General features: G+C 36.8%; 2 protein-coding genes, 1 non-coding gene and 1 pseudogene across 7 annotated transcripts; all 4 read left to right on the top strand.

The window, feature by feature from the left end:
* Positions 1–10,579, top strand: part of LOC141692632 (beta-galactosidase-like) — a 50,919-nt pseudogene extending 40,340 nt beyond the window's left edge.
* Positions 4,128–4,234, top strand: LOC141694181 (small nucleolar RNA R71). Its single transcript, XR_012563507.1, has one exon. It is a non-coding gene; the product is annotated as a small nucleolar RNA R71 (small nucleolar RNA).
* Positions 10,580–12,347: 1,768 nt separating the features above from the next.
* Positions 12,348–24,791, top strand: LOC141692631 (beta-galactosidase-like). Of its 5 annotated transcripts, none has more exons than XM_074497523.1 (19): positions 12,348–12,731; positions 12,829–12,924; positions 13,625–13,737; positions 13,896–13,962; positions 14,061–14,153; positions 14,260–14,403; positions 14,535–14,623; positions 14,844–14,949; positions 15,062–15,146; positions 15,378–15,496; positions 15,593–15,757; positions 15,935–16,107; positions 16,231–16,340; positions 16,460–16,569; positions 16,672–16,782; positions 17,036–17,146; positions 17,257–17,465; positions 17,549–17,616; positions 19,825–24,791. In XM_074497523.1, exons 1-19 carry the CDS (start codon positions 12,579–12,581, stop codon positions 19,881–19,883), a joined length of 2,181 nt encoding a protein of 726 aa, XP_074353624.1. In that variant the 5' UTR covers positions 12,348–12,578; the 3' UTR covers positions 19,884–24,791. The 5 variants fall into 5 exon arrangements, with proteins under 5 accessions (XP_074353624.1, XP_074353625.1, XP_074353628.1 ...); XM_074497524.1 differs by lacking the exon at positions 19,825–24,791 and adding an exon at positions 19,088–19,155; XM_074497527.1 differs by having other exon boundaries at positions 12,349–12,731; positions 19,844–24,791.
* Positions 22,981–23,328, top strand: LOC141691419 (putative mitochondrial protein AtMg00820). Its single transcript, XM_074496159.1, has one exon. The coding sequence runs from the start codon at positions 22,981–22,983 to the stop codon at positions 23,326–23,328; it is 348 nt and encodes a 115-aa protein (XP_074352260.1).
* Positions 24,792–25,600: the final 809 nt, after the last annotated feature.

The raw sequence follows: 25,600 nt of genomic DNA, 5'->3' as shown, positions 1-25,600 counted from the left end.
TTGCGGATGATAGGCAGTAGCTACTCGATGATTCACATTATAACGCTGCATCATAGAAGCGAACTTACGGTTGCAAAAATGTGATCCTTCATCACTTATGATTACCCGAGGCGTTCCAAACCTTGTGAAAATTTGCTTATGAAGAAAATTTAGTACTACCTTTGCATCATTTGTCGGTAAAGCTTTAACTTCGACCCATTTTGAGACATAATCGACTGCCAGCAAGATGTACTGATTATTGCAAGACGAGATAAAAGGCCCCATGAAATCGATTCCCCACACATCAAAGACCTCGACTTCAAGCATCACATTTAATGGCATCTCATCCTTCCTTGACAAATTTCCCACTCTTTGGCAACGATCACACCTTAAAACAAACTGATGAGCATCCTTGAACAAAGTAGGCCAGAAAAAACCTGCTTGCAGAATACGAGCTGCCGTCTTCTCACCTCCATAGTGTCCACCATAAACCGTGGAATGGCAGTCTCGTAATATCCCCTCCGTCTCACAGAATGGGATACATCTCCTGATGATCTGGTCAGCTCCCTGTCTAAACAAATATGGTTCATCCCACATATACCACTTCGCCTCATGCAGAAACTTCTTCTTTTGAGCGGATATCAAATTAAGCGGCATTATATTGCTGACAAGATAGTTTACAATATCTGCAAACCATGGTTCTTCCTCCTGAATTGCAAACAACTGCTCATCCGGAAAAGATTCATTTATTAACGTCCTATCTTGTGAAGTAGAATCGGGATTCTCCAACCTAGAGAGATGGTCAGCTACTTGATTCTCAGTACCTTTTCTATCTTTGATCTCTAACTCAAATTCTTGAAGTAAAAGCACCCAACGAATGAGTCTCGGCTTCGAATCCTTCTTAGAAACCAGATAGCGAATAGCTGCATGATCAGTGAATACTGTCACTTTCGTACCAAGCAGATAAGATCGAAATTTCTCAAAGCCAAAGACTATAGCCAAAAGCTCCTTCTCAGTAGTGGTGTAGTTCAATTGGGCCCCATTTAAAGTCTTACTCGTATAGTAGACCACATGGAAGAGATTTTTCTTGCGCTGTCCCAGAACTGCACCTACCGCATAATCACTCGCATCACACATCATCTCAAACGGTTCTGTCCAATCTGGTGCTGTAATAACTGGTGCAGTGATCAAACTCTTCTTGAGAGTCTCGAATGCTGCCACACATTCATCATCAAATTTGAAAGGCACATCTTTCTCAAGTAAATTGCACAACAGCTTAGATATCTTTGAAAAGTCCTTGATGAATCGCCGATAAAAACCCGCATGACCGAGAAAACTACGGATTCCTTTCACCGAATTAGGTGGGGGAAGATTTTCAATGACTCCCACCTTGGCCTTGTCCACCTCCAGACCTTTGCTAGAGACCTTATGCCCAAGGATAATGCCTTCACGCACCATAAAATGACATTTCTCCCAATTAAGCACCAAATTAGTTTCCACGCATCTTTTGAGTACGGCGCGCAGATTATTCAAACATTCATCATATGAGTGTCCAAAGACGGAGAAGTCATCCATGAACACTTCGACGTTATTTCCAATCATGTCAGAGAATATAGCCATCATACATCTCTGAAAGGTGGCCGGGGCGCCACATAACCCAAACAAAACTCTACGAAAAGCAAATGTGCCAAATGGACAAGTGAAGGTAGTCTTTTCCTGATCCTCTGGTGCAATACAAATCTGATTATACCCGGAATAACCATCCAGAAGACAAAAATACTCATGTCCAGCCAATCTGTCAAGCATTTGATCAATGAATGGGAGAGGAAAGTGATCCTTCCTTGTGGCTTTGTTCAATTTTCTATAATCCATGCATACTCTCCATCCTGTAACTGTTCGAGTAGGGATGAGCTCATTCTTTTCATTTGCGACCACAGTGATACCTCCTTTCTTAGGTACACATTGCACGGGGCTCACCCACGAACTGTCAGAAATAGGATAAATGATGCCTGCATCTAGCCATTTCAGAATTTCTTTCTTCACCACCTCCTTCATGATGGGATTCAGTCTTCGTTGCTGTTCCACAGTTGGCTTACTACCTTCCTCTAACAGAATTTTATGCATACAATATGAAGGACTTATCCCCTTGATGTCTGCTATGGTCCATCCTATAGCCGATTTGAATTCTCTCAAAATCCTTAAGAGCTTGTCTTCCTCACTACCTGAAAGGTCAGCTGAAATAATAACAGGTAACGTAGATGAATCACCTAAAAAAGCATACCTCAAGTGTTCAGGTAATGGTTTGAGCTCCAAGGTAGGTGCTTCCTCTATTGATGGTTTGAGCTTCCCTTCAGCATTCTTAAGGTCAAACATACCAAGAGATTCAAATGGTATGTCGAGCTTTCGCTTCCATGGAGAAGCGTTCAGATATTGTAATTGCTCGTTGCTATCTTTATCATCGCTGTCAAAATCCCCCACTAAGGCCTTTTCCAATGCATCAGACATTAGCATGTGATCGAGTTCCGAAGTAACCGCAGAATCAATCACATCCACTTTTAAGCACTCCTCATCTTCTGTAGGGAATTTCATTGCCTTGAATAAATTTGAAGGTCACATCCTGATCTTGGACCCGCATAGTAAGTTCCCCTTTTTGCACATCTATCAAGGTACGGCCAGTAGCCAAGAAAGGCCTCCCCAAGATTATGGGAATCTTCTTATCTTCCTCAAAATCCAGAATAACAAAATCTGCAGGAAAGAAGAGCTTATCCACCTTGACGAGCACATCCTCAACTATGCCCCTTGGGTAAGTAATGGAACGGTCCGCCAATTGTAGCGACATGTATGTGGGTTTTGGATCAGGCAGATCCAGCTTTTTAAAGATCGACAACGGCATCAGATTAATGCTTGCTCCCAAATCACAAAGGCACTTGTCAAAAGTTAGATTGCCAATGGTGCAAGGAATGGTGAAGCTTCCCGGATCTTTCAGTTTTGGTGGTAACTTTTGTTGCAGAACCGCGCTACATTCTTCCGTGAGAGCAACGGTTTCAAGGTCATCCAGTTTCACCTTCCTTGAAAGAATAGTCTTCATAAACTTCGCATAACTAGGCATTTGTTCCAGCGCCTCAGCGAAAGGTATATTGATGTGAAGTTTCTTGAACACCTCCAGAAACTTCCCGAACTATCTATCCAGCTTTTGTTGCTGCAATCTCTTAGGAAAAGGTGGTGGAGGATAGAGCTGTTTCTCCCCTGTATTAGCCTCAGGCAGAGTGTGTTCAACAGTAGTCTTCTTTGGTTTCGCCGCTTTCTCCTTTTGCTTAGATTCTTCATCTCTAACTTCAGCTTCGACTTCTTTTGCCTTTTCAGCATCAGCTACTTTTCCAGACCTTAAGGTAATAGCCTTGACTTGCTCTTTAGCTTCCTTCCTGCCTGGTACTTTCGTGTCACTGGGAAGAGTGCCAGGTTGACGATTGAGCACTGCATTGGCTAATTGACCGATTTGATTTTCCAAGGTCTTGATAGAAACCGCCTGACTCTTGCACAACAGCTTAAGTTCCTCAAAATCAGCACTAGTAGGTGCAGCTGCACTTCCCTGTTGAGGATATGATTGCCTTGTAGCATACTGCTGTGGTTGCTGGAATCCAGGTGGGTTAAACTGTTTACTTACTCCTTGCTGATATGTTGGCTGAATAGCATTCTGATTATTCCCCCAGCTGAAATTTGGATGATTTCTGTTGTTAGGATGATAGGTCGCTGGCACAGGCTGCTGTTGTCGCTGATAATTATTCACATACTGAACAGATTCGTTGGCAAGAGAACACTGATCCGTAGCATGAGAACCTGCACAAAGCTCACAAACCATAGCTATTTGATTAACTCCATACGTAGCCAAAGAATCAACCTTCATTGATAGCGCTTGGAGCTGGGCTGCAATAGCGGTGGCTGCATCAACTTCCAGAATACCTGCTACCTTTCCTGACGTTATCCTCTGAGTTGGGTTTTGATGCTCATTTGCAGCCATCGTCTCGATAAGATTATACGCCTCAGTATAGCTTTTAGCCCATAAGGCGCCTCCAGCTGCTGCATCGAGCATGGGCCGAGATTGGGCCCCCAAACCATTATAAAAACCAGTGATTACCATCCAATCCGGCATTCCATGATGTGGACATTTTCTCAACATTTCCTTGTAGCGTTCCCAAGCCTCGCACATAGATTCTGTAGGTTGCTGCGCAAACTGAGTAAGAGCACTCCTCATAGCAGCAGTCTTTGCCATTGGATAAAACTTCACCAGAAACTTTTGCGCAAGATCTTGCCACGTAGTGATGGACCCAGCTGGTTCAGAATGTAACCAGTCTTTAGCGTTATCCCTCAGTGAGAATGGAAAAAGCCTCAACTTGATAGCCTCATCAGTCACGCCATTATACTTAAAAGTGCTGCAGATCTCGACAAAATTCCTTATGTGCATGTTGGGGTCTTCAGTTGCCGCTCCTCCAAAAGAAACAGAATTCTGCACCATCTGAATAGTGCCCGGCTTGATTTCAAAGGTGTTAGCTTGAATAGCCGGATGAAGGATGCTTGACTGAATGTCATCAATTTTAGGCCGAGAAAAATCCATAAGAGCTGGATCAGCTTGAACAATACCATCTCCCATGTTTACTGGTTCTTTCTGCTCAGTTCCTGAATCCGAATCCTCAAAATCTAACTTCTCCGGAGTATCAAGAACTTCGTCTTTCTCCTCAGCTGTATCTAAGGTCCTCTTGCGAGCACGAGAACGAGTTTGCATAAACGCTTGCTAAAGTACCTGAAACACAACCGAAAAGAGTAAGCAACTACTACGTCCTAATCACTGAGTCCTAATGACCAATGATGGTAAGTACATAAACTAAACAAATACGCCGAGTCCCCGGCAGCGGCGCCAAAAACTTGTTAGGGCGAAATCACGCACTAATATTCACGCAAGTATACGCGTTCGCAAGTAATATAGAATACTTTCTAGTTCGTTCCCTCAGTGACTCAGACTAAGTTATTGTCTAATTAAACTCACTCACCAATGTATGACTACTTCTCAATGTTAAGATAATAACACTTAAAATTGTTGATTAAATATTAACTATAATTAACTACTTAATTAACCACTTAACTAACACTTCAATTTATCAATAATAAAACACTCATGAGATCACAACTTCATTATTACTTCCTTCTATAGCCATTGTTATTACCTTTAGCATGTGACAGTGATGACATTAATCGAATAACACGAAACTGATAAAAGCCAACTTTCATTGTACTAATACCATTCTACCAAGCATCCACAATTAAGATAGAAGTTGAATAGTCATCAATTGTGTTGAGTTCCTATATGTCTACAGAAATTGACAACACAACGATTTAAGCACAAGTTATTCCTTTTGATTACATAGGGCAAATAAAACTGTTAGAGTTACCCACTAATCATGCACAACGTACATGAACCTATGCTAGCATGGCAAGTTCTAAATCTCAAGATCCACCGTCGCTTCACAAGAGATTAACACCCTATCTTATATGTTCGCGACGCACATAAGACGAATACGCACAACCAATACTAGATATCATGCAATCATCACACACTAAAGTATTAAACAATTAACTAAAGAATTCCATAATAAATCCGTTGCAACCCCATGATCACGATTAGCCCATAATAGAACTTATCGCCATCATGGGTTCATATGAAATCATGATAAACAACACAAGAAAATAATAACTAAACTAATTATATTAAAACAGAGTACGTCACAAGAGTAAATAAGTCAAAGCAAGAAAACTAGCATCCAACGTTACAATGAAATAAGAATCACAAGAATATATGCTTCCTCTTCGCTGCAGTGTGCTAAATCGGTCTTCTTCCTTATCTCCTTCGCTTCTTTCAAAACACAATCTAAAACATAATCTCCTTCTTATTCTCTATGAAAACGTCTCAAATCTACTTATATAATAGTCCCATAAAACTCAGATTACATAGAAGTTGGAAGCCAAACAGAAGTAGAAGTCTAAAATAATTCAGCTTTTTTCCCCGACCCTGCGCGGCCGCTCAGCATTTCTGCGCGGGCGCGCAAGGCTGCTGCGTGGCCGCTCAGCATTGCTGCGCGGGCGCGCAGGACCCTACTGGAAAAATTCCAGGTTTGCTCTGTTTCTTCGCCGTAATCTGCCCGTTCTTTTCCTCTCTCAATGGTGAACACATGCCAAGGCTTATTCTTGATGATTCCTCCTCCGAAATGCAACTAATACCCTGAAATGCATAAACACTAGAAAAACGCATCAAATACACAAAATACTTGATTTCAAGACACCAATTTAAGCCATTTTAAGACGTTCTAAGTGGTATAAAATGCCACTTATCAAGTGCTTACCAGGAAAGCTCGTAAATTGGTACTGAAGAACATGAGCCACTTATACCAGTTCAAGCAAGTCACAATCAGAATTCAGAGTTAAGTGCAAGTGAAGACAGTGCTGGTTCGATCACAGGTTCAACCACCAGCAGTGCACCTCAAAAATTTCGGTTACTGAGCGAGATTTATGACGACACAGAACAAATTAAAATTGCAGATGACTTGTTACTGCTGAGTATTGAGGAGCCCAGCAACTTTGATGAAGCAAACCAAGAAGTTGAGTGGAAGAAGGCTATGACTAATGAACTGGAGTCGATCGAGAAAAATAAAACCTGGGTGTTGACTGAGTTACCACCATGTCATAAAGCCATCAGACTGAAATGGGTATATAAGATTAAAAGGGACGCAAATGGAGTGATTACAAAGTATAAAGCGAGACTTGTCGCGAAGGGATATGTTCAAAAACAAGGAATCGATTTTGAAAAGGCATTTGCTCCGGTCACGAGACTCGAAACAGTACGACTCTTACTAGCTTTGGCTGCACAAAATGGATGAGAGGTACATCACTTGGATATTAAATCAGCCTTGTTGAATGGTGATATATATAAGGAGGTGTATGTAATACAACCACAAGGCTATGAGAAGGAAAACGAAGAACATAAGGTTTATAAATTGTTGAAAGCTTTGTATGGGTTGAAACAGGCTCCACGAGCCTGGTATGTACGTTTGAAAAAGTTTCTTGAGAAAGTAGGGTTTTCAAAGTGTCTGTATGAACATGCCATGTACACTAAAAGGGAAGGAAATGAGTCATTAATCGTAGGGGTGTATGTTGATGATTTATTAGTAACGGGAACAAATGTTGCTAATATATTCGAGTTCAAGAAACAAATGCATGATGAGTTCAAAATGAGTGATATGGGCAAACTGACTTACTACATTGGTATAGAGGTAGAGCAGCGAAGGGATTGCATAGAACTAAAGCAGACTGCGTATGCTAAGAAACTGTTGGAGAAAGCAGGTATGTTGGACTGTAATGGAACAAATTATCCTATGGATCCCAAGGTTGTGTTGCATAAAGATGAAACAGGAAAACCAGTTGACTCGACCACGTTCAGAAGTTTAGTGGGTGGACTACGATATCTGGTGCACACCCGGCCTGACATTGCTTTCGTCGTGGGGTTAATAAGTCGGTTTATGGAGAAACCAACTGTTCTACATTGGAATGCTGCGAAATGAGTTCTACGCTATATAAAAGGCACGTTGGAATACGGGCTGAGATACACAAAGGGGTCGGGAAACCATTTGTTGACAGGGTTTTCTGATAGTGATTATGTGAGCAGTTGTACTAATAGGAGAAGTACCAGTGGAATGGCATTTTACCTAAATGAAAATTTGATAACATGGATTTCGCAAAAGCAGAGATGTGTGGCACTATCGATGTGTGAGGCGGAGTTCATGGCTGCAACTGCAGCAGCGTGTCAAGGTATCTGGTTGCAGAAATTATTAAGTCAAATTGTTGATATAAATCTGGGACCAGTGATGCTGTACATTGACAACAAATCAACCATAGATTTGGCAATGAATCATGTTTTTTATTGGCGTAGTATACACATAGATGTGCGATATCATTTCATCCGTGAATGTGTGGATCGTAGGGAAATTGTAATCAAGCATATCAATTCGAGTAAGCAATGTGCAGATGTCCTCACTAAGGCAATGGCAGCAGCGAAATTTGCAGAAATGAGGAAACTCCTGGGAATCAAGAACCTGGATAAGCAAGCTTAGATTAGGGGGGAATGTGTTGGAAATTTTTGGTAATCTAATCTTGCTGTCTGAATAAATTGATCGAGTATTAGCTGTGGTATCTAGTTATTTAATAGTTTGATTTGGTCAGCTGGTTGTTAGCATGATTTTAGGATCTTGCTGCTGATTTCTAGCATCCATCTACATATGGGTTTCTTCTATATAATCTTGTAATCGTTTTAGTTTTTTATTAAGGCAGGTGAACATTTTCACAGAGCAAAAGCTTTTGGTTTCTTAGTTTACACATACAGTTCATATCTATATATATAGCAGGTGTTTAACCTACAAAAATCTGGTGCTTGTGCTGCATTTCTTGCCAACTATGATACTAATTCTTGAGCTAAAGTTACCTACTTTAGTTAGCAATATGACCTCCCCCCGTGGTCCATCAGCATTCTACCGGACTGCAAAAATGAAGTTTTCAACACTGCCAAGGTCAGAAAATTTGAAGCTAGCTAATGCATAATGCTTTACAATAATCACTTAAATCTTCTTGCTTGATTGTTAATTCTGTCTGCATTTTGTGTCAATTTGTAATGGCAGACATTTTGGTAATAATTTCTATTGTTCTGTCCCTGCAGCTAATATATTTTTAACTGAACATAAAAGTATTGTGTAGCACTCCTAATACTATTGTCATGCCAAATAATCATCTTTGCAGGTACGTCACAACGGTGCTCATATGAAGATGCTTCCTGTGAGTGCAGATATCAAGTGGCTGTCGTTCACTGAAGAAGCTCCAAATGTTGATGATGGTGACACTTTTACAAAATGGGGGTTGTATGAGCAAGTAAATTTTACCGGAGATTCCTCACATTATTTGTGGTACCTCACAGGGTAAGGACCTATCGATTATGGATACTAATCATTATCTTGTCCTTGGAAAGCATTTGTCGCTACCACTCTAACAATCTTGGTACAAATTCATATTCTTATTCTGTTCTCTCCAGCGCTGGAGAGAATATATCACCGAATGAAGGGTTTCTCAAGAGTGGAAAAGATCCTATTCTTACTATTACGTCAGCAGGAGACGCTTTGCTGGTTTTAGTCAATGGACAATGGTCAAGTGAATGAACTCATGCGTGGCTTATAATTTTTCTAAAAATAAATTGTTGCAAGGTTTCATATTGTAGACTCTTTTCTTTGCTTCGGCTGCCATGATTTTGTTCGATATGTCTAAAAGTACTCCACAACTTTCTAAAAATGCAATGAAGAGTTTATTCCTGCATATGAATCGCTATTACTGCTATCTTTGTTTCCATTGTTTTAAGGTTCTTTAACTTGTAAAAATTCTTTTAATGACAGGAGTTGCTTATGGAAGTCTGGAAAATCCAAGACTGACATTTACCGGCAGTGTGAAATTGACGGCTGGCATTAACAAGATTTCTTTGCTAAGCTCTTCTATGGGTCTTGCGGTTAGCTCATCAAACTTTTTGGCTTGTAATTTTTGTTTTAGATGATGAAATGTCATCTGGGATCGACAAATTTTAAATTTCTTAGCAAATGTGTTTCAGAATGTCGATGTGCATTTTGAGACATACAACAAAGGGGTTCTTGGTCTGGTCACCTTGACGGGTCTGAATGAGAGAACACGAGACTTATCAAAGCAGAATTGGTCCTACAAGGTTTGGACATGAATATCTCTACAGCTACAGTTTGCTGTGACTCTGTACATCTAAGAAACATTAAGACAAGTACTGGTCTACAATGAAAAATAAATAAAAATAAACATAATCAAGAACTTCTTGAGGGACTTGCAGTCAAAGTGGTTGTCTATTTTAAGCTGCAATAACTAATTAATAAAGGTAAAATCTTGATCCTTTTTTCCATAATGTTGAACAGGTTGGTTTAAAAGGCCAAACTTTGAGTCTTAACACACTTAATGGAATTACTTCTGCTGAGTGGGTACAAGGATTATCGGTAGCTCAGAAGCAACCCCTAAGCTGGTACAGGGTAAGTGTATCACATCATTATATATAACAGCGAAATTTGACATAAATAGAAAAATTTATTGTTGTATATGGTAAATGAGGTTCTTGTATCAATTGTTTCAAACTTTGCAGGCTACTTTTGATGCTCCACAAGGATCTGATCCATTAGCATTAGATATGAGTAGCATGAGCAAAGGTCAAACTTGGATAAACGGCCAAAGTGTAGGACGCTATTGGCCTGCTTACATTGAAGCAGCAGTAGCAGCTGCTGCCCTATACTATACAGGACAAAAATAATTACAAGTTTATACTTGCATATTTGTATTACATCTTTAAGAATGAAACCAGATAAATATCCTGGTGAAAATTTATGCGCCCCTTTAATTGTGGTGTTAGAAATGTTTAGTCAAATGAAGTACCAAATGGCCAACATAAAATTTGAATATGAATGTATATTGAACCTCATGTAACCAAATAAGCATATTCAAATATATATTTTTGTGTTGCTGCAAGATTTCTTTTTCCTTTGTTATCAATTATCATCACTTAATTTTTTTTAAAAAAAAATATGAAATCATGTGAAGTTTTATTAATGCAATGATCCCATGGTATTTGCTAGAAGGAAGGGTAGGATTTCATGGGCACAGAACCAACTCTAACCAAACTCTATGAAAATTTCTGTAAGAAACAAACGGAAAAAGTGACCAGGTCATGACGGTAACATCAATTCATTTCATCTTTTTTTTGTTGTTGTTATTCATGTTGTTGGAAATGTACTTCTCCTTTCATATTATATATAACAACTAATTCTTTCCGTTATTAATAAAGTTAGGCAAACAGAATATTAAATACATTTTTTTATTTAACCATCTTTGTCCAATATTTATTATAGTCCGCAACAAACTTTCCCAAAAGTTTCACTTGGATGCTTATTTGTTAATTAAGTCGGTCGGTAAGTTGTTAATTGTTTATAATTAAAGGAAAAAATTGTTTTAAATGCTAATTAACCGTCCATGCGCTTACTTGGTCCAAAGAAAAATTTAATCACAGGCTCTAGCTAATGTTTTTATTTTGAAACTTTTTAGTAGATTGTCAATATTTCGTAAAATATTTTTTTTTTACAAATATTAATATGTCTTATTAACTTACCCCCTAATTTCTTAACTTTTCTTCACTTTTATTAATTTTTCTTTAATTACTGGGAGGAAGTATATGTTTTGTTTTTCTAGTTGATATTCCGTGCGAAGCACGTGCCGAGTTTATTTATTTAAATAGTTTTTAAAATTATTCTAGTATAAGTGTCAAAATCCAACACTAATTATTGAGTACGATATTTGTGTTATGATTATAATCAAAAGATTATAACTATTATACGATTTCAAAAATTTTATTATTTCATTAAAATATACTATTGAGTATATGGGAACCATAGAATTACCAAGTTAATATTAATATAATAATTGTAATTAAAAAACAGAAAAAATAATACATATGATATTATAAGTCATATATAAGTAAAAGAAGAATAAAAATTATATATTTAGAGTTATAATAAAATTGAAAAAGGGTGAAATCAAAAATTGATGAAACCAAACAAGTATAATATATTGAACTAGGAATACATAAGAGAATTAAGAATACAAGGTCAGACTAAATAAGTAGAAGTATAAGAAAACGAAAATAAAACTAAATTTAATAGAATCATACGACAGGTACAAATCAGATTACAAAAATAAAACCAAATTTTATTAGAATCATAAAGGAATAAATGATATAATGAAAAGTTTAGGAGAATTTAAATACATACAAAACTAGAATTATAAGATATACATAAATGAATAAGTGAAATCAAAAATTGGTGAAACTAAAATTAATAATACTTCAAAACCGGTTTCGCTTTATTAATTAATAAAAGGTTATTAATAATTCTCAATATTAGAAAAATTATAATTAAACATCTAAATTTTCATATTAAAGATCTGAAGTCGTGTTTCTACTTTTTAGTTTTGGTAAAGCCAAAGAATCATTACATTTTGTAACTATATGTCACATGCATCAACACTGATAAATTTTAACAATTTTTTGAATGATATGAAATCAAGAGAAGTGAGATCAAAACAAATGCAGTTGTAATTTGTAAGTACCTGATTGGGATGAAAGAAGTTTCGTGTAAGTAATGCCAAGACTCCCTATATTTGTTTGTGTATACATGTATGACATATCCACTCCCCATTCTTCTCCCTATAAAGTGCTTTCAAATTGGCCATTTTCCCATTTCTATGCCTCACGCATGCAAGAGCCAAAACAAACATTGTAATTCTCTTTCTTTCAAGAATTACAAATAAACATTATAAGCAAAGATACTCTTTCCTTTTCCTTACACTCTTCTCTTTCATGTTAAATCATACTAGTAGTACTTTTACAAAGTGTAGGAGCAAAAGAGCAATAATTTGAGGTTAGCTAGTTCTTGGATTCAGCATATTTCAGAGGTACAATGTTGAGAACCAGCATTTTAGTAGTCATTTTATCATGCCTTTGCGCTTCTGTGACGAGTACAGTTACGTATGATAATAAAGCAATTATCATTAATGGTCAAAGAAGAATTCTCATTTCGGGCTCTATTCACTACCCGAGAAGCACTCCTGAGGTAATCTTAACTCAATGTAGTTCAATATAACTCACACACACTGACAAACACATTATGTTTTATGATCGACCGTGTTGTATTTTTTTGTTTTTGTTAGATGTGGCCTGATCTGATTCAAAAGGCGAAAGATGGAGGATTGGATGTTATACAGACTTATGTGTTCTGGAACGGGCATGAGCCATCCCCCGAAAAGGTGATCCTCGATTTCGTAGCAATAGTATTTGAGATTACTTAGCTGAATCGAGTATATTTTTTTTTTACGAACGTGATCATACTTGATACTAAAATGAATTTGTTGAAAGAAAGACTTAAGACTTAGAGCTGGCAAGTTTGTCCCTGAATACCATAATGAAGAAAGTGTGCCAATGTACTGCGTGCAGCGCTGCTGCGACACATATGTTTGAAAATTGAAATATGTTTCAAGCATTATGTGTTTTTAACATGTTTGACGCTTACTAAGTTTTTTGGTAATTAAAAGTTTCTGGTACCTAATGTTGGTGCGCTACAACTCCTCACAATCTACAGCATATCTTATACTATAAGATGATATTATGGGCCACCGTTTTAGATCAGTGTGATGTATTGGTTAAACTTCATCAAATTTTGGCTATTACCTATATTTTTGAAACTTAATTGGCAACAGTAGCATAAACAGTAAGTTTGAGACGGAAATAGGACTTAATGCATTTTCATATGTTTTAGATATATGTTGGGAAACATATTTGGGGTGTAAGTTCTTGGTAAAATATAACTTGATGAAGATAGTATAATTTTAAAGGAGATGATCTGCATAATCTACATTGAAATTAAGGTTGTACCGCTATAATATCCACTTAAATATGACTGCATGCACTTTATGCTAAGCTGATCAATCCATCTGATATCTTCTCCAGTATAACTTTGAAGGAAGATATGATCTTGTTCGTTTCCTTAAAGTGGTACAGCAAGCTGGACTTTATGTCCACCTTCGGATAGGCCCTTACGTCTGTGCTGAGTGGAATTTCGGGTAACAGATAGTCCATAAATTTTAAACTTGTTTAAAACTACCTCGTATCTTAATAATGAAAATGCAGTCTTGCATAAGATAATGCAAGGAACATGATTGCTCCTCACATTGAAATACATGTATATTCATTTGCTGATTTATGCTCTGTTTCGATGCAGGGGATTTCCAGTTTGGCTTAAATATGTACCTGGTATAGAATTTAGGACAGACAACGGACCTTTTAAGGTTAATTGCTTCGAAAAAGTGGACATTCTTTGATTATCTTAATTACTGAAGCTTTCTGCATTTTACCGTTCTTGACTAATGCTCACTTTATGCATCAGGCAGCAATGCAGAAGTTCACAGAAAAAATTGTGGACATGATGAAGTCAGAAAATATGTTTGAGCCTCAGGGAGGCCCAATCATAATGTCTCAGGTCTCTTTTCCTTCAAAACATAGTATAATACAAATGATATCACACTTTTTTTTTGTATAATTGATTAGTAGCAAGGAATATTAATCTTTTTTATTACATTCTGCAGATTGAGAATGAATATGGCTCAATAGAACAGCAAACTGGTGCTCCTGGGAAAGCTTATACCAAGTGGTTTGTAAATATGGCTGTGAGTCTTGACACTAATGTTCCATGGATAATGTGCAAACAGGATGATGCTCCAGATCCGCTCGTAAGCACATTTAAACATTTTCAGATTGCATTTTTTTGTAGAATTAATGGAGTGTGCTCATTCATAAATTGTGCTTTACATTTGTAAATTATACTGGTAACTCTGCTCACATTTTCTTTTCATAATGACAGATAAATACTTGTAATGATTTTTATTGTTTAAAACACTCACCCAACAAGCCGTATAAACCCAAGATGTTGACAGAACTCTGGACTAGCTGGTAAGCATTATCGAGTATAATCTCTTCTATATATTTTTGATATGTAATCTGAAGGAAGGAGATTGATACCAGCAATCTTCATATAATTTCACAAGTCATAGGTAGGAGGTGTCTCTCTAGTCCCTTTCGTATTATATCCAGACGTTTTAGGACATCATACATTCATCAATACAGTCTACAAGTCTGATACCTCACGTTCGTAATCATCTTGTTACCACAGGTTTACAGAATTTGGTGGCGCAGTCCCTTATAGACCAGTCGAAGACTTGGCATTTGCAGTTGCCAGATTCATACAAACAAATGGTTCATTCATTAATTACTACATGGTAAGCCACTTTTTCAGTGCTTTAGATTGTTTTACACCCTTCATTATACTTCTGATATGTGTATAGAATGACTAAATCTTTTCTCTTAAATATCCTATTACTTGTTTCTCAGTACCATGGAGGAACAAATTTTGGTCGGGACTCTGGCCTCTTCGTCACCACTAGCTATGACTATGATGCACCCCTGGATGAATATGGTACCCATGCAAGATTTTACACTACAAATTATTTGATTACATAGTTGTATTTCATTGTTTTCTTTTAGGAAAGTAGGCTACTGCTTAATACCGTTATATGTTCATGCACATGAACTCACAATTACATAATAGACATCACAAATTTACAATGTGTTCTCTTTGTCGATGCACGTTAATATTTAAAATAACTTTTACTATGTTTTACACTTGTACTGATCGATCATTTATTAGGGTTACAAAGGGAGCCAAAATGGGGGCATTTGAGACTGTTGCATAAAGCCATCAAGCAATGTGAACCAGCTTTAGTTTCATCATATCCTACAGTTTGGTCGCTAGGCAAAAATGCTGAGGTTAGTTATTTGAGCTGGATAAGATAATAATGTAAAATAGTGAAAAAATGTTTTTCAGTCCCTCATACAGTTGTACTCACATATATTAATCTGCAGGCTCATGAATATAGGTCAAATTCTGGGGCCTGTGCTGCATTTCTTGCAAACTATGATACCACATCTTCGGCAAATGTAATCTATTTTAATAAGCAATACGACCTGCTTCCTTGGTCCATCAGCATTCTCCCCGACTGCAAGAACGAGATCTTTAACACTGCAAAAGTAAGGAAAATACGGCTTATCTATCACATCAATTTGTAACTTACAGAGACAGTCCATGTGAATTTAGGATGTTGGAAATTTGTTTTCTTTAGGTCTTCTAAAATTTAAAAACACTTGAGGTTTCTTCGCATGTGTCATGTTCTAACAATGCAAATATCTAACCAAATCCTCTTACAGGTGATTCATGGTGCTCATATGAAGATGATTCCTGTAGGTGGAGATTTTCCTTGGCAATCATACAATGAAGAAGTTCCAACTGCAGATGATAGCGGTACAGTTCCAATGGTAGGATTGTATGAGCAAATAAATGTCACTAGGGATTCCACAGACTATTTGTGGTACCTCACCAAGTACGTCATTCAGATACAATCAGTTCTAAGATTTCTTCACGAAAATAATTGGTTATGGTTTGACATCTACTCTACCAAACTTGGTGAAACTGATTATCCTTTTTGCACTGTGGTCTCCTCTAGTTTGAATATAACATCGGATGAAGAGTTTTTAAAGGATGGGAAAGATCCCGTTCTTACTATAGCGTCTGCAGGACATGCTTTGCAGGTTTTCATCAATGGACAACCATCAGGTAGATGGAGTTAAATGGACTTCTGAAAATTCAATAAGGCCTCTATCAAGATTTTTAGATATGAGCATTTTGCAAGTTATAGTAGTTTAATGTTGTATAACTTATATAATGTCTGATAGGAGTGGCCTATGGAAGGTTATCAAATCCAAGTCTGACATTTACTGGCAACGTGAAGTTAAGGGCCGGCACTAACACGATCTCTTTACTAAGCTCATGTGTGGGTCTTCCGGTTAGTTGACTAATTTTTACTTATCTTATTTTCTTTGTAAACTATATGGCAAGTGAACTGTATTTCTCAAGCCTGTAAAAATTTGTTTGCGGTGAACTGCAGAATGTTAACCTGCATTATGAGAGACGGAATGCAGGAGTCCTTGGTCCAATAACATTGAGTGGTCTCAATGAGGGAACCCGTGACTTAACAAAGCAAACATGGTCTTACAAGGTCTGATTTTACAGTAATGTTTTACTATTAAGTATTTCTAGAAAATTTTGGAATAGTTGGAGAACTCTAGAATAGAAATTCTAGAGACACTTGAGATTTTGATAGGTGATTTGGTGCTTTATAGAAACTTATATCAGTATTGAGATTTATGTTTCTGTGGAATATTACTAATATTATGTATTCTATGCAATGAAAAAGAGCAAGGTAAAGACATATACTAAGGTTAGTGGCCCGTGTTTGCTTATATGAGCAGGCTGGTTTAAAAGGTGAAAGTCTAAATCTTCACACACCAGATAGAAGTCCTTCCATAGATTTCTTGGAAGGATCATTTGTTGCTCAGAAGCAACCGCTGTCATGGTACAAGGTGGGGCTATGAAATTGCTAAATTTATGTAAACTTAGATATTTAAACTATTATGCATGCTTGTTTATGGTGTTATTAAGCTTCTCCCAACAACTGCATTATAAATTGCAGACTACTTTTGACACTCCTCAAGAACCAGGCCCTTACGCTTTAGATATGACTGGCATGGGGAAAGGTGAAATATGGATAAATGGTGAAAGCATCGGACGCCATTGGCCTGGATATATTGCACGAGGTCATAACTGTGGTGCCTGTAACTATGCTGGATACTACAATCAGAATAAATGTGCTACCAGTTGTGGAGAACCCTCTCAGAAATGGTAAAATACGTTTTGTTTACTTCCGAGATTCTATACATTTATTTAAACAAAGCGTACAAGAAGTGATAAATTGCGTTTTGCAGGTATCATATTCCTCAATCATGGCTGAAACCTACTGGGAATCAGTTGACTATATTTGAAGAATGGGGAGGTAATCCAAGTGAAATTTCTTTGGTTAGAAGAGCACTGAAAAGATAAAATGAAATAGTGTTTAGGTCATATACTTGATTATAGTTCCTAGGTAAACACAAGATTATCTTCTGTTCAATCTAAAGAATCAATAAATTCAAGTCCTTGTGGCGAGATTTTATGAAATATCTTGTAGAAAAGCCAATATAACTCAAATTATCTACATGCAACTACTTGAGCCTGCAAATCAGCTACATTGTATAGACACCTTGTGATCTAAAATAAATCGGCTACATTGTCCAGACCATTTGTTACCAAAATCAAATCAGCTTATGTAATATGAATATTAGTGAAAAATTAGGTACCAAGAGCACAAAATTCCACTTCAGTGAGGTTGGTGAAAATTTGATCTCATGAAGCAGCGTATAACAAATAAACACTTAACTAATATGTTTGTGTTCGGGATCCGATAGCAAGAAAAAATGTACCAATTGTGTTTTGCGTCAAGCATTACCATCATTTGTCTCTTAAAAACCAAGTCATCTATTCAAAACTATTATATTATCCAGCATATTGTGAAATATGCATAAATAAAACTGTCACAGACTTGGTTTTCTCTCTCTTGGCATTTGGCAAACAAACATAAAGGTGTAGAGTAGAGCTAGCAGGTTTGGGCTAGGACCAATCTAGAACTGGTGAGGTAATTAGAATTTGGATTAGGCCCAAGGTTAGAAACAAGGTCATTTTTGACAAACAAGATGCAGCTGGAGAGAAACCATAAATGAATATGTTCGAAACCGGGAAATTTTATTCATATAACGAAATTATTCATTTATCTAACTTAAAAATATATTTTCTCTATTATATTAGGGCCAGAAAAAAATTATTCATGTAACGAGTTTATTTGTTTATTGAATATTTATTTATTGAGGTTCTACTGTATGCTAAGATTTGTGTTGTCGGAGAATCCAACCTAGCACCGACTGTTGGGGTATGGGGAAAGCCATTAGTTAGGGGACCAGAGCCCTGCTGTTAACAACAGAAACTGTGGATCAAATCAGATACCAATCCTTGTTTTTTTCTACTAGTACCAGAAAAACACATTTACCTGCTGAAAATGTTCATGCATACAATAACACAACACTCTCATCTACTAAACACACGCGCAAACACGCACATATTCAATTTTCCGTAATCGAATCAAGGACCACGGAAATTAATTACGAATCTATGATACCATGTCCCGTTGCTAGTTTTGTTCAAAAGTTTTCACAATTTAAATGAAAAAGGCTAGAAATTGGTTCTTTATAGCTGTGTTTTTAATTTATATGAAGATATGATATGCTTATCAAAACAAAATCTTCTAGGACTCGATCTTGACTGTTAATAGCATGTTTTTGTTTGCTATTTATTTCTTTTACTTTTAAACAGTCAAGACACTTTAGCACAACTGAGCACAAGTTGACCAACTATTCTCTTCACCTTTCCTTCAGTCCTACATAAAGTGTTACAACAGGGGGAAATATGGAAGTACCAAGATAAGTAACAGAGTATTTTGTAAGAGGAGGGCTGTTATCTGAGGTCAAGCTATTCACCGGACGAGTTTGAGTCGTCTCATAAGCAATCCGAATCGAGTTTCTGGATTAAGTTAAACAAGTTCAAACTTCTGATTAAATCTGGTCGGTCTAATTAACATAGTTCAGTCGAGTTTATTGTGAGCCCAACGACAAATCGAGTTTAAAGTCGAACCGTGTTTTGCCGTGAGCTTAATAACTAAAAATATTAAAAAAATTAACTATTTTCTAATATTAAATCATAAAAATAAATTTTAATAATTATTATTTTGAAATTAGTAATGAGTTCGAGTTGAGACGAGTTAACAAATCGATTCGAGTTTTATATAGTTCGACATATACTCGGCTCATCTTGTTCAAATAAAAAACCTCAAAATTATGTTCAAACTCGGCTCATATACTAGTTTATATTAAGAGTCAAGGGTAGTTCAGTACTTTTGCTCATAACTGTCAAGGACAAAAGAGTCTTTACCGAGGTTAATTCCGTTAGATCTGAGAATCTGTTATAGGCTGAGAGGGAACTCATTTTGGGGTAGAATCTTGTAACTAATTTTGTGAAATGATGAAATCTCTCTTTGAATAAATCTTGTGAATTCATTGTTGTCTTTTCAATATGGTATCAGAGTTGCAACTGTGATTCAATAACAAGATTGTAGAAGATACAATTCATTGCAGAAGCTTCATCGTGATACAAATCTTCATTGACAAAGCTTGAATCGATCAACTCGAGCTTGAATCAATGGCGACTGGAGCTAGATTCTCGTTTGCTAATATGCAAAATCCTTTATTTCTACATCCAAGTGATGGACCGCTCTCGATTTCTGTTTCTAAACTTCAAGGTGCAAATGATTTTCGATCCTGGAAACGATCCATGGAAATTCAACTGGTTGCGAAGAGGAAACTAGGATTTGTGACTGGATCGGAGGTGCGGAATGCTACAAATGCATCTGAAAGCACACGGTGGATACTTGTAACAATATGGTAATTTCTTGGCTGCATAATAATGTTTATGATAATATCAAAAAATCGATATTGTTTGTTAATTCTGCATCTGAGATCTGGAAACACTTAGAGAGGCGATTCAATCTCACAAATGGATTGAGAAAATATAAATTGAATAGAGACTTGTTTTCTATGAGGCAAAACAGAATGAGTATAATTGAATATTACACATCTATGAGTAGTTTATAGGAGGAATTAGATTCAATGAATGTTTTACCTGGCATCACAACTACTAGTGCAGAGATCCTAGCTATGCTAAAAGCAATTGAGACACAACGAGAGTAATCCAAGTTATTTCAGTTCTTAAATGGCTTTGATGAATGCTTTGGGCCTCAACGAAGTCAATTGCTTATGATAATACCGTTGCCTAGTGTGGAAACAGCTTGTGCTATGATTCAACAAGAAGAATCACAAATAGATGTTCTTCATTTGAGTGATTCTGGAATGAGTATGATGTATAGCAAAACTGTTATTAATGCTGTTGAAAAATCAGATAGATCTGGTGTGAATTGTACAATATGCCATGGTAAAGGACACTCTAGTGATAAGTGTTGGCAGATGATAGCCTAAGTGGTATCACAAGGCTAAGAAATAAGTTGCTAAGGGACCTGGAAAATTTGGCTCAAAAGATGGTGCACGTATGGCACATAATATGCAGAGTTGTGATACTGAGGATGATCATAACTCTGATCAAATATTTTTCACATCCCAACATTTTCAGCAGTTGATAAGGCAGGTTCAGTCTAGCTCAAAAAGGCCTGATAATTCTTATGAATGTGATGATCCTTTTTCTGGAATATCGTGCAACAATGTGTCTGTAAAATCATCAGCAAATTGGATTATGGATTCTGGTGCAATAGACCACATTACTTCTTCTTTGCATATTCTCAATAATGTCAGAACTGCACCTCCTCAGTATAGCATCAAAATACCAATAGGTGATAATTCTCTCATTACTCATATTGGTGATTTATAATGCATAATGGATTGCAATTTAAGAATGTATTGTATGTTCCCACATTTACACTGAGGCCCCGTTTGGTACTGCTGTTGCAGACAGTTACCGCAGTTTTTTGCTGAAAAGCTGTCATAAAGGTGTTTGATAAATTCTAAAAGCTGATGTCTGGAGAAGCGCTTTTGGTCTAGAAACTGCTGTTAGCAAAAGCATGTCCCCACATGCTTTTGGAAAAAACTGTTTTCAGCTTTTGCAGGAAGTAGCTATCAGTTTCACCATCAAACCTTCTCAAAAACATTATTTTTATATAGTATATTTCAAAATATACATAAATTTAAAAAAATACCAAACAGACATCTAATTTTCCTGACAGCACTTTTTCACCAGCACTTTTTTCTGACAGCACAGCAGTTTTCAATAGCACTCCCAAACGGAGCATTAATCTCCTGTCCATTCATAAGTTGTCAAGGGATAATGCTTGTGAAGTCCAGTTTCTGGTAAATGAATGTCACATACGACAGTCATTAACAAAGAATTTACTAGGAATATGACAACTTGATAATGGTTTGTATTACATCTCTGATGATAAGCCGAGTGGATGTGTGGATAACATTTCTGGAAATAATGTCACAGATACAGGGTCTTTTGATATATGGCATAATCGACTAGGACATGCTTCTTTGTCTAAGATTAAGATGATACCAGCTTTGAAACACATCATACAAAGTGACACACAAGTATGCACTACTTGTCCTTTGGCCAAAATGACAAAACTGTCTTATCAGAAAAGTCATTCTTATGATGGTGCAACCTTTGAGCTAGTACATGTGGACATATGGGGTCCTTACAAATGTGTTACAAGAAGAAAATTTAGGTATTTTTTGACATTAGTGGATGATCACACAAGGTACCTCTGGATTTATCTAATGCAACAGAAGTCTGAATTCTTGTAGTTGTTTACAAATTTTCCGCAACCACATGTTCAATCAGTTCAAAACCGCTATTCAAAAAATCAGGACTGATAATGCTTTGGAGTTCCAAGATGTTGCTTGTCTTCAGTTTTACAACAATAATGACATTGTTCATCAGACAACATGTCCTTACATTCCTCAACAGAATGCAAGAGTTGAAAGGAAGCACAGATTTATTCTTGAGATTGCAAGGGCTTTGAAGTTTCAATCAGGTATTGATATTAAACACATGGGTGATGTGTGCTGACAACATCATATCTAATCAACAGGTTACCTAGTACTGCTGTCAGTGATCAGATTCCTTATGTTTTATTATATGATGAAGAACTTGATTACAATTTTCTTAAGACTTTTGGATGCTTGGCTTTTGCTGTTAATAACATGTCTCATTTAGATAAATTTTCAGCTCGAGGCATACCAGCTGTGTTCATGGGATATCCAGCAAATCTAAAAGGGTATAGACTGTTAAGCCTAGTTAATGGTTCAGTTTTTGTCTCAAGACATGTAACATTTCATGAGCATCTGTTTCCTTTGGTTGATGGTTCTTATCCATTATCTTCTGAGAGTACAGTGTTATCCCACTCTAATCCTTGTATCAGTGATGATATATTTGAAGATCATGGCGTGCTTCTATCTTCAACCTATTCTTCTGATAATCAGGGTGAAGATTCATTTTCTGAGAATTCTACTGAGAATTCACTGCCCATCAGACAATCAACTAGACAGAGGAAATCACCTGTTTGGCTAAGCTCTTATGTTACTAGTCAGAACAAAACAACACTAAATGTGGCTGCTGTTGTAAATATTTCTTTGACATCCCATACTTCATGTTTCTTTCAGTAGTAGTTAAGCACACTGATCCAACATCTTACTCTCAAGCTATCATGTATAATCATTGGGTTGAAGCAATGAACAAAGAAATAGAAGTTTTGGAGGTAAATGGGACTTGGGTCATTACTGAATTGCCACTTGGTAAGAAGGCTATTGGATCCAAATGGTTGTTTAAGATTAAGTTTAAATCAGATGGTAGTATAGACAGATACAAAGCCAGGTTAGTTGTGTTTGGTTGTAAGCAAACTCTTGGAGTGGATTATATTGCCACATTTGCTCCGGTTGCCAAAATGACAACTGTGCGTGCCTTATTAGTTGTTGCAGGAATGCAAGATTGGTTGACATGTCAAATGGATGTCACCAACGCATTTCTTCATGGTGACTTGGAAGAGACTGTATAAATAAGCTTTCCACATGGATATAAAGGATTGGGGACTAGGTATGGGGTTAATCAACAATCTTATAAGACAACTCTTGTTTACTGGTTAAAGAAATCGTTGTATGGGCTTCGTCAGGCTCCACGATAATGGTTTAGTAAGATGTCTCACACTTTCAAAGTTGATCAGTATGCACAATCCAAGGCTGACTACAACTTGTTTATTAAACATGATGCAAACATCATCCCTTTAATCCTAATGTATATTGATGATTTGCTCATTACAGGGAATTCAGAGTTTCATTTTAACTTGCTTAAGAATATGTTGTCCCGCAACTTTCATATGAAGGATCTTGGTGAAGTTTCATATTTCTTGGGCTTGGAAATTTCTAAATCTGCTAAAGGCTACTTTGTTTCTCAACATAAGTATGTGTTAGACATGCTCAAAGAGTTTAATATGAGCAATGCTACTCCACTGAAAGTTCCAGTTGATGTTCACCTGAAATTGACACCTGATAAAGGTGATCCTTTTCCTGATCCCAGCTTTTATCAGAAGCTCATTGGCAAGCTTATATATCTGACCATTACAAGGCCATATATCTCTTACTCTGTGCATATTTTGACTCAGTTTCTGCAAAATCCTACTACTATGCATCTGTAGGCTGCCAAGAGATTTCTCAGATATTTGGTTGCTAATCCAGTACAAGGCATATTACTGGCTTCTAAATCTGGTGCATATCTGACAGCTTTTTGTGATAGTGATTGGGCCAGTTGTGCGAATTCTAGAAAGTCCACTACTGGTTACTGTGTGTTGCTTGGTGATTCTCCCATTATTTGGAAATCCAAAAAGCAGTCTGTTGTGGCCAGGAGTACTGCTGAGGCTGAATATAGGGCCATGGTTCTCACTACTAATGAGGTTACTTGGTTATCTAGTTTGCTGAAGGATATGGGCTTAATCAATTTACCACAAACTTTCCTGTGCTGTGACAATCAGACTGCTCTCTCCATTACTGCTAATCCAGTTTTACATGAAAAGACTAAACATATCGAAATTGATTGTCACTATGTTCGAGAGAAACTGGAAGCCGGAGACATCAATACTCAATATGTTCCTTCTCATGCTCAACTGACTGATGTCTTCACCAAGCAATTGCTTGCCAAACAACATTACAAATTACTTGCTCACATTGGAGCTGCCAGCTCTGAAGTTCCACTCTGATTTTAGTTGTTTCTGTCCTTTCGTTTTTTAGTCTGTTGCATTGATTTTTTTTAACTTTCTTTCTGTAGTTCTGTTTGTCCAAGCTAGACTGCAGCTCTCAGGTTCACCTGATATCTGCTTGAGGGGGAGTATTAAAAGTCAAGGGTAGTTTGGTACTTTTGCTCATAACTGTTAAGGGCAAAAAAGTATTTACAGAGATTAATTATGTTAGATCTAAGAATCTGTTATAAACGGAGAGGGAACTCATTTTGGGGGAGAATCTTGTAATTAATTATATGAAATGATGATATTTATCTTTGAATAAATCTTGTGAATTCATTATTGTCCTTTCAATAGTTTAAACCAAATCGAGTCTTGTTAAATGAGCTCAATCTAACGTGTAAGAGTGACAATGTCGAATATGATTCATCAATCCAGGGAGCTGAAGCAAGGTGCAAGGACACGGAAATTTCTTTTCAGGTCACATGCATTATAGATTATTAGATTTAGTAGTGTAAATTCTTGATTATAGCTTAGTCCCAAATTACCCCTATGAAAAGACCTCTAGCTAGATTCAAGCCTATAAATTATTTGTGGGGTGATATTAATTTAGTTAAAGATTTTTACTTTACATCATCTGTCTTTTTAAAGCAAGGTTTGATGATCAGTTGGTTTGATAAGTATAGAAGAATTAGATAATTAAATCAGGCCTAATCATCTAATAAAGCAATCCAACTTACATATTAGTAATAGATTTGGGAATCACCTAAAGGGGCCATTACTCTGAATTTTGTGATAATAATTGTCTAGTAAACACAGTTGAAAAAGACGAAGCTGGAAGTTGGGGATCTCATGATATATATCAGAATGAAAAAGGACTTAATTATTGTTACAAAGTATAATTATTTAATTGTAGACGTGCCAGTAGCAGTGTGGCACCAACTCATAAACATGGATTTAGGATCATTTTTAATTTAAGAAATAACAAAAATCTTTAAAGTAAACCCCGGCATACTTTATTCTTTGTAGCCTACCATGCGTAACTAAAGAAAACCGGGTCTAAAGCAATTTTTAAATTAACGACACCGTCTTTTTGCAC

Source organism: Apium graveolens, chromosome 10 (assembly GCF_009905375.1).
Source record: "Apium graveolens cultivar Ventura chromosome 10, ASM990537v1, whole genome shotgun sequence".
Classification (NCBI taxonomy): Eukaryota; Viridiplantae; Streptophyta; class Magnoliopsida; order Apiales; family Apiaceae; genus Apium; species Apium graveolens.
Note: the sequence above shows the minus strand (reverse complement) of the source record. Positions and strands in the feature narration are given on the sequence as shown.